The sequence below is a fragment of the Salmo salar genome, chromosome 06 (assembly GCF_965601325.2).
Source record: "Salmo salar chromosome 06, fSalSal1, whole genome shotgun sequence".
NCBI lineage: Eukaryota > Metazoa > Chordata > Actinopteri > Salmoniformes > Salmonidae > Salmo > Salmo salar.
In genome coordinates, this window is record NC_138296.1 from 77,272,501 (window position 1) to 77,282,500 (window position 10,000).

The 10,000-nt window shown below is 43.6% G+C and overlaps 1 protein-coding gene across 2 annotated transcripts in view; it reads left to right on the forward strand.

Moving 5' to 3' along the window:
- The window catches only part of LOC106608046 (ATPase family AAA domain containing 2B), a 139,451-nt gene that overhangs the window by 51,148 nt on the left and 78,303 nt on the right, over window positions 1–10,000 (forward strand). For both annotated transcript variants that reach the window (XM_014205715.3, XM_014205714.3), the window contains exon 24: window positions 559–687. In XM_014205715.3, coding sequence (XP_014061190.2) covers window positions 559–687 — 129 coding nt within the window. The remainder of the gene's footprint in view (window positions 1–558; window positions 688–10,000) is intronic.

Consider the following 10,000-nt stretch of genomic DNA (forward strand, 5'->3'; position numbering starts at 1 on the left):
CCAACCTTTTCATCTTAACCGTTAAGGCTAAAAGTCTCCTTTCTCAGAAAGACAACACACACAGCCTCCCCCACAAATGAATATTTTAGGAGCAGAAGTTAGCTGTCTGACAGGGAATTCAGCAGTGAGAAATGCTGAAGGTATCAGTTTGTGCTGTTGGAGTGCCTGGTGTTTGGTTGCGTCAGCAAAACCTCATCTGGGATTATATTGCTCTGACCTGGAGTCGGGGAAGTGTGTAGGCGTGTGTGTGCTAAGTATCAGTGTGTTAGAATGGAAATGTCTGCTCCCTGATGTTGGTTTGATACCTCATTTATTCCTCTTATTCACAGACAGCCTGCCACACAGGGACATTTAGAGGCTCTCTGACACACACAGACAAACGCACGAGTTTGCGCAGACCAAAGTACATGAAGTTGTCCACTGGATTCTAGTTATTTGGATTCATCAATCGATGAATGCTGTTTTGTCTCAGTGTCTGTCTGTACACTTACATCCCCTTCAGTGTGTGTGTGTGTGTGTGGTGTGTGTGTGTTAATTGATCCTGTGTGTTGTCTGCAGACCTCCAGACTCCGGCCTTGCTGCCAGTCTCCCCGGCTGCCGTGGTAACCACCAGGAAGTCGGCTGTAGAGGAGAATGCTGGGAACAGCACTCAGGGACAGACCATCGACAAGCAGCACTGCAGCAGCAGTGAGTACTACAAATCAAATCACATTTTATTGGTCACAGACACATATTTAGCAGATGTTATTGTAGGTGTAGTGAAATGCTTGTAAACACACACACCACCCAGAGCACAGTTAACAACAGTTTCTTAACACCGCACAGAGTCCTAAAAACAGAGTGCTAATACCCAGTCCCTTCTGTCATTAGAGATGTGATCCAGTTGTGTGTGTGTTTAGTTGGATCTGGGTTCAAGGCATTTAGAATCAGGCCATTTAGCTGATTACAGAACCACCATCCCACAGAGCAGAACCACACCGAGTAACAGCCGCTCCGCGTAGTAGCAACCCAGTTGGATGCCTCAAATACTCCTGCTTTCTCACACGCCCACACACACACACACACACACACACACACACACACACACACACACACACACACACACACTCTTTCTCCAGTCACACTCCACAGTAGAGGAGCGGTGCAGTGGACAGCCTCATTAGAGACGTCTTCTCAGTGCTGTGTGGACCGTGACCACGCTGCGGAGGAGTTCCACAGCCTCCTGCTGTCACCGCCAGGTGCCCACACAGAGCAGGGAGGGCAGTGGGCAGACCGAACAGGTCCTTACCTGCATGTAGCACTGACATCCGGGGGGGTGTAGTAATCTGAGGTAATACTTGAGGTCGTTACCTGTACCTCTGCGTTGGTGTCTGTCTGAATGAAGGAGATTGATAGTCCAAGTATGAGTTTTTACTTCAGTTCCTCTGTGATTTTTAAATCTGTTGCCGTGATGACCGAGTTCAGTCTAGTTACCAACTGGTGTCCCCCCCCCCACAGTTTAGGTCTACCTCTAAGATTTGTCTAGAAATATTATTTCAGTTTCAGAATATGTATGGTCACAATCACCACAAATAAAAATGGCACCACACGCCCACACGAACGAGAGGCACAGCGTTCTAAGGCACTGCATCTCAGTGCTAGAGGCGTCACTACAGATCCTGGTTCGATCTCGGGCTGTATCACAACCAGAGTCCCATAGGGCGGTGCACAATTGGCCCAGCGTCGTCTTGGTTAAGGGAGGGTTTGGCCGGGGTAGGCCGTCATTGTAAAATAAGAATTTGTTCTTAACATTTATTAACTAGGAAAATGTGTTAAATATTGGACTAGATGTTGCTGCACTGCAATACTCTGTTCTACCACAGGATGGCGCTAGTCTCTCTGGAGACACCAGTTATAGGCCTCCTGCTGTGTGTGTAAACCAGTAGTCTTTGAGATGAGAGATTCTCTTTACCATCATTAGTAGTGTGTGTGCCTGTCTGTTTTAACTTCTAGCTTACTGTTAATGATCCATCTGGGTTAGGGCTGGATGATTATTAAACCATATTTTTATTGCTTTCTAACTTGAGCTCCCGAGTGACGCAGCGGTCTAAGGCACTGCATCTCAGTGCTAGAGGTGTCACTACAGACCCTGGTTCGATTCCAGGCAGTATCAACCGGCCGTGATCGGGAGTCCCATGTGGCCCGGGTTTGGCCGGGGTAGGCCATCATTGTAAATAAGAATTTGTTCTTAACTGACTTGCCTAATTACATTTAAAAAAATGTGCGATTCACGATATACACTTAGTGCACAAAACATTAGGAACACCTGCTCTTTCCATTACATAGCTTTCATCTAGTCAGTCTATGATATTTTCTTTATCACTTGTTGAATCCACTTCAGTCAGTGTAGATTAAGGGGAGGAGACAGGTTAAAGAAGGATTGAGACATGGATTGTGTGTGCCATTCAGAGGGTGATGGGAAAGACAAAATATTTAAGTGCTATTGAACGAGCATGGTAGTAGGTGCCGGGCGCACCGGTTTGTTTGTCAAGAACTGCAATGCTGCTGGGTTTTTCACACACAACAGTTTCCCGTGTATCAAGAATGGTCCACCACCCAAAGGACATCCAACCAACTTCACTCCAATTCTTCCCACAGTTGTGTCAACATGGGCCAGCATCCCTTTGGAACGCTTTCAACACATTGTAGAGTCCATGCCTCGACGAATTGAGGCTGTTCTAAGGGATAAAAATGGGGGTGCAACTCAATATTAGGTGTGTGTGTGTGTGTGTGTGTGTGTGTGTGTGTGTGTGTGTGTGTGTGTGTGTGTGTGTGTGTGTGTGTGTGTGTGTGTGTGTGTGTGTGTAATAAATTGTATTTCAAACGGTCAGCAATAATCAAATGAATTTAGGGCTTGTGAAATTATACCCAGGCTAAATATAAGCCTTCCACAACAATAAGACCCACTAATTATTTAATTAAAATCTGCATTTTTGCAATAATCACTGATCTGACTTTCAAGTCTATGAAAATGACCTTTTTGGGAAAGAAATGCCCAGAACCATGCATAATGCACATTCACTAATGAGTAACTTCTAGTAGCAGGCTTTATAGGGAATTCACTTTTGTCTAATAGTACAGTCTCTCAAGCACGTGCTAGTGAGTAGCCAGCGAACCTTATATTTCAAGTTTAGCCAACTTTTTGCTAGATGACAAGGTAGAACAGAGTAATTGTTATCAACACACCATTATGTCAGTCTTGCAACTGTTTGAACAGCAGGCTGGCCTTCAGATGTTGAAATCAACTGGCCTACCTTATTTCTCAGAAAGAGAACAAGTTGCCAATGAGGAGTTGAGACATAAAATGTATTCATTAGAAAGGTTGTTATCCTCTATTATTACAGTAAAATATTGTCTGAATGTGTTTTGGTGTCCATATGACCGTTTCTGTTGGACCAAATCTCAAATGCAAATAGTGAGTTGAAACCGCTTGTCAGAGAGGAAGAAGTGATATTTCATATTTTGTTGTTGTGAGTGGCAGGGGGAGGGGCTTGGTGTGTGTAAAAGGAAAGAAGCATACAGCAGCACCAAAAATACCTAAAAACAACAACATAAAACCTTTATTCTTGCAGTACAGGCATTTGGAATATCGTGCTAAAACATGAATTCATTAATTTGATCTATCGCCCTAATCTGGGTGTAGGAGGCGAGTAGCCACAATGGATTTAATGTACAGCACTTTTTCATGAATACGATCCAGGGTTTACAATGTGGACTTGGATTGATGTGTTAAAAATCTTCTATTTTTTTGGACCGTGTGATTTATAGGTCTTTGCTTATACACTGTAACCACAGTACATGGTATAAACACAACCAGGTTCGGTTACGATGGATCAGTCTTCTTTGACTGCTGTCAATCCTCTGTTTGCGCCGTCACATTTATTTCCAATAACCTGAGGCCTTTCAAGTCATTGACTAAATGCATGCCGTAGTCAATGAGATGGTTTTTCTTCCTTTTTAATCCAAACACTTGAAGATCTTTTTTTTTGTGCGTATTCAACACAATCAGCTACAGCCACATATGACCTCAGTCAATCCTCTAACAATGTTGATATTGTTACATTTGCTATTAATAACCTGAGGGGTTTGAAGTGGTTGTGATTCTGAATTGCATTCAGAAGTAGTCAAATAGATTGTTCCTCTTCTGTTTCCCCTGTCTGACCAAATCAAGGAAGTTAACCTGTTGGGGGTAGGGGGCAGTATTTGCACGGCCGGATAAAAAACGTACCCGATTTAATCTGGTTATTACTACTGCCCAGAAACTAGAATATGCATATAATTATTGGCTTTGGATAGAAAACACCCTAAAGTTTCTAAAACTGTTTGAATGGTGTCTGTGAGTATAACAGAACTCATATGGCAGGCAAAAACCTGAGAAGATTCCTTACAGGAAGTGACCTGTCTGACAAGTTCTTGTTCTTCTTGGCTCTCTTTAATGAAAACTGAGGATCTTTGCTGTAATGTGACACTTCCTACAGCTCCCATAGGCTCTCAGAAGGCGGGAAAAAGCTGAATGATGTAATTCCAGCCACTGGCTGAAAAACATTAGCGCTTTCTGTAAGTGCTCTATCAGAGGACAATGGGACTGAGGCGCGTGCACGAGTCGACCCCATGTTTTTTTATTTTCTCTCTCTTTGAACCTAAACACGCTTTCCCGGTCGGAATATTATCGCTTTTTTTACGAGAAAAATGGCATAAAAATTGATTTTAAACAGCGGTTGACATGCTTCGAAGTACGGTAATGGAATATTTAGAATTTTTTTGTCACGAAATGCGTCGTGCGCGTCACCCTTCTTTACCATTTGGATAGTGTCTTGAACGCACGAACAAAACAGAGGATATTTGAACATAACTATGGATTATTTTGAACCAAACCAACATTTGTTATTGAAGTAGAAGTCCTGGGAGTGCATTCTGACGAAGAACAGCAAAGGTAATAACATTTTTCTTATAGTAAATCTGACTTTGGTGAGGGCTAAACTTGGTGGGTGTCTAAATAGCTAGCCCTGTGATGCCGGGCTATCTACTTAGAATATTGCAAAATGTGCTTTCACCGAAAACTATTTTAAAATCGGACATAGCGAGTGCATAGAGGAGTTCTGTATCTATAATTCTTAAAATAATTGTTATGTTTTTTGTGAACGTTTATCGTGAGTAATTTAGTAAATTCACCGGAAGTTTGCGGGGGGTATGCTAGTTCTGAACGTCACATGCTAATGTAAAAAGCTGGTTTTTGATATAAATATGAACTTGATTGAACAAAACATGCATGTATTGTATAACATAATGTCCTAGGGTTGTCATCTGATGAAGATCATCAAAGGTTAGTGCTGCATTTAGCTGTGGTTTGGGTTTATGTGACATTATATGCTAGCTTGAAAAATGGGTGTCTGATTATTTCTGGCTGGGTACTCTGCTGACATAATCTAATGTTTTGTTTTCGTTGTAAAGCCTTTTTGAAATCGGACAGTGTGGTTAGATTAACGAGAGTCTAGTCTTTAAAATGGTGTAAAATAGTCATATGTTTGAGAAATTGAAGTAATAGCATTTCTAAGGTATTTGAATAACGCGCCACAGGATTCCACTGGCTGTTACGTAGGTGGGACGATTTCGTCCCACCGACCCCAGAGAGTTAAATGGGCAAATGGGGGCTCCCACCATTAGTGTTTCCCTTCTTTATATCAGGAGCCAACGTGCTTCACATGTCGGTCACTAATTCTGCACCTCCGGGGAATTCAGGTTATCACCGTGTCCCAGAACTTATCACCACGCTCCAGAACTTAATTAATTAGCTCTGGTAATTAATTATTTGAGAGAAAGTAATCATTGGCAACCAATTCTCACCTGGAGCACTTCTGTGACATGTTCAATTAATTGATCGGGGGGAATCAATTAGGTGTTGAGATTAATATGACAGAACCTTGCACACTCCACTGCCCTCCAGGACCTACCCAGAGAGACTGCTGCTGAAGTTACCACTAGACACTGTCTGAATACACATAGAAATACAATTTCTGTACATGTATTTAACCATCCATAATTCACTCTCCTGTGTTCCCATTCATACGCCTCATGTTTCTAGGCTGAAAAACACAAAGCTGGCCTTGGATCAGTGTCTAGGGGCAACTCCGTCAGCAAAGGTTATGATTGAATGAGGGTAAACCAATTCTACCCAGGAGCTTCAGTGAACCCTATTCCCCATAGTACTCTGTGACCGCGGTCGGAAGTAGTGCACTAGTTGTAGGAGTTTGAGACTGAGCTCTAGACCAGAGCCATTAGGCCACCTGTTTAGGGTGGGCCAGGTAGTGTGCTAGGCTATATTTTGGGAATAGGCCGTTACTGGAGCCACAGCTCCTGCCCAGAGAGCCATCACCTGGCTGGTTAGGCTGCGGCAGCCCAGCTCCTGGCCAGAGAGCCATCACCTGGCTGTTTAGGCTGCGGCAGCCCAGCTCCTGGCCAGAGAGCCATCACCTGGCTGTTTAGGCTGCGGCAGCCCAGCTCCTGCCCAGAGAGCCATCACCTGGCTGGTTAGGCTGCGGCAGCCCAGCTCCTGCCCAGAGAGCCATCACCTGGCTGGTTAGGCTGCGGCAGCCCAGCTCCTGGCCAGAGAGCCATCACCTGGCTGTTTAGGCTGCGGCAGCCCAGCTCCTGGCCAGAGAGCCATCACCTGGCTGGTTAGGCTGCGGCAGCTCCTGGCCAGAGAACCATCACCTGGCTGGTTAGGCTGTGGCAGCCCAGGGCCCTGCTGGGTTCATATTAAGAACTCTGACAGGAGAATATGGAGAAGAGTTCACCCACTGTACCTTCCCCTAATCCATTATTCACTCTCATGTGTTTCCATTTATACGCCTCCTGTTTCTAGCAACTGTGTTGACTGTCTTTGACTTGGGCAAACTTGGGACTATTTATGCATGTACCTTGTAAATCCTGCATGCTCATGTTAACACCATTCGCTGTAGGTCTGCTGCTCAGTTATATTCACATTATAGTGTTCTTGTAAAATGTCTTGCATTAGCTCTAGGCTTATATTTAGAGAGCTTTGCAAGTTGTTGTTAGCTTTTCATTCAGCTTTAAGTTGACTTGCAATGTTAAATGGAAATTTCACCTCTGCTCTATTTTACTATACATGTCCATTAATATGTTATTAATATATCATGTCATAAAAATTTAGAATTTCCTCACCACATGCAAATACGAGTGTTTATGTATCTCACTGTTTAGAAACGGGCCAGCTACATGGTTGTAAGCCAACCATAATATCCAGAATTCATGGCGATTTCAGGACGTGGAGGACCGCCCAATTGATGTTAGAGATATGAAAATGTTTGTTTTTAGCCAGCACTTTCAGCCAGAGGAAGTCTCAGCTGATGGGGTTGCCATGTCATCATACTTTCAAAGGGGATTTTATTCCATCGATTTTCCCCTTCACTTCAAAGAGGAAGGCATCCCATCAGCCAACATCAGCTCTGCAAGACAAGACGGTAAGATAGTTAACGTTACCTAGCTAACAAGCTAGAGAACTACATTTGTTAATCTAAACCAATCTAGCTAGCTAGCTTCAATAATACGCTGGCTATATTCCATAGCATATCAATGTAATTAGCCAGCTGCTATCTGGAGACACGATTTGTAACTTTGCAAACTAATATAAGCATCGTTAGGTTACGTTGGTTAACTGTTAGCCTCTGCTGTAGTTAGTTAGCTAGCTAACGTGACTAGCTGTGTTATTTTTAGAGTCCGATCCCATCATCTGCAGAGGCATCAACATCAAGCTCAGCACCAGGAACTAGTGTAAGTCACCTTCTAAAATCTACTAAACCTTTCCATGACTCCATGATGAGCAAATAAATCTACTGGGGCTTGGCATTAACACAGTCTGTGTCTTGTCATAGTTGGTGTGTTTACAAGTAGGCTACAATTTCGTTGATTGTTCATGCAAGGCTTGAAGTCTAAATTGTAGAAAAGGAGGTATTAGTAAAGAGGGGATGGTGTGGGTGACTGACTCTGTTGGGGGGTGGGTATTGTGTAAAGGTTAGTATGCATGACCTATTGACATGAACAAAAATCACCAATACACAAGTGCTCCTCAAACTTTTTACACCCTTGCAGTCAGTTCTTTGACATGGGGGAATGGGGATGTTGGTATACTTGTCTAGCCTATTCACTCTATTGTTGGCAGTGCTTGTCTACTCAACAGCACAACTGTAGGTGCTCATACACAATTACACGACTAGACTGTCTACAAGTCAAGCACCCTTCAAACTTTTCACGTCTTTGCTAATAGCCCAGCAAAGCCCCATTTATTGATTATAACAAAACACATACAGTGGGGGGGGAAAAAGTATTTGATCCCCTGCTGATTTTGTACGTTTGCCCACTGACAAAGAAAGGATCAGTCTATAGTTTTAATGGTAGGTTTATTTGAACAGTGAGAGACAGAATAACAACAAAAACATCCAGAAAAACGCATGTCAAAAATGTTATAAATTCATTTGCGTTTTAATGAGGGAAATAAGTATTTGACCCCCCTCTCAATCAGAAAGATTTCTGGCTCCCAGGTGTCTTTTATACAGGTAACAAGCTGAGATTAGGAGCACACTCTTAAAGGGAGTGCTCCTAACCCCAGCTTGTTACCTGTAAAAAAAGACACCTGTCCACAGAAGCAATCAATCAAACAGATTCCAAACTCTCCACTGTGGCCAAGACCAAAGAGCTCTCCAAGGATGTCAGGGACAAGATTGTAGACCTACACAAGGCAGGAATGGGCTACAAGACCATCGCCAAGCAGCTTGGTGAGAAGGTGACAACATTTGGTGCGATTATTCGCAAATGGAAGAAACGCAATATAACTGTCAATATCCCTCGGCCTGGGGCTCCATGCAAGATATCACCTCGTGGAGTTGCAATGATCATGAGAACGGTGAGGAATCAGCCCAGAACTACACGGGAGGATCTTGTCAATGATCTCAAGGCAGCTGGGACCATAGTCACCAAGAAAACAATTGGTAACACACTACGCCGTGAAGGGCTGAAATCCTGCAGCACCCGCAGGGTCCCCCTGCTCAAGAATACATAAACATGCCCGTCTGAAGTTTGCCAATGTACATCTGAATGACTCAGAGGACAACTGGGTGAAAGTGTTGTGGTCAGATGAGACCAAAATGGAGCTCTTTGACATCAACTCAACTCGCCGTGTTTGGAGGAGGAGGAATGCTGCCTATGACCACAAGAACACCATCTCCACCGTCAAACATGGAGGTGGAAACATTATGCTTTGGGGGTGTTTTTCTGCAAAGGGGACAGGACAACTTCATCGCATCAAAGGGACGATGGACGGGGCCATGTACCGTCAAATCTTGGGTGAGAACCTCCTTCCCTCAGCCAGGGTGTTGAAAATGGGTCGTGGATGAGTATTCCAGTTTGACGACGACCCAAAACACACGGCCAAGGCAACAAAGGAGTTGCTCAAGAAGAAGCACATTAAGGTCCTGGAGTGGCCTAGCCAGTCTCCAGACCATCATCCCATAGAAAATCTGTGGAGGGAGCTGAAGGTTCGAGTTGCCAAACGTCAGCCTCGAAACCTTAATGACTTGGAGAAGATGTGCAAAGAGGAGTGGGACAAAATCCCTCCTGAGATGTGTGCAAACCTGGTGGCCAACTACAAGAAACGTCTGACCTCTGTGATTGCCAACAAGGGTTTTGCCACCAAGTACTAAGTCATGTTTTTCAGAGGGGTCAAATACTTATTTCCCTAATTTAAAATGCAAATCATTGTATAAAATTTTTGACATGCGTTTTTCTAGATTTTTTGTTGTTGTTATTCTGTCTCTCACTGTTCAAATAAACCTACTATTAAAATGATAGACTGATCATTTCTTTGCAAGTGGGCAAACATACAAAATCAGCAGGGGATCAAATACTTTTCCCCCCCACTGTACCAGTCTACTGTTACCTTTTTTAA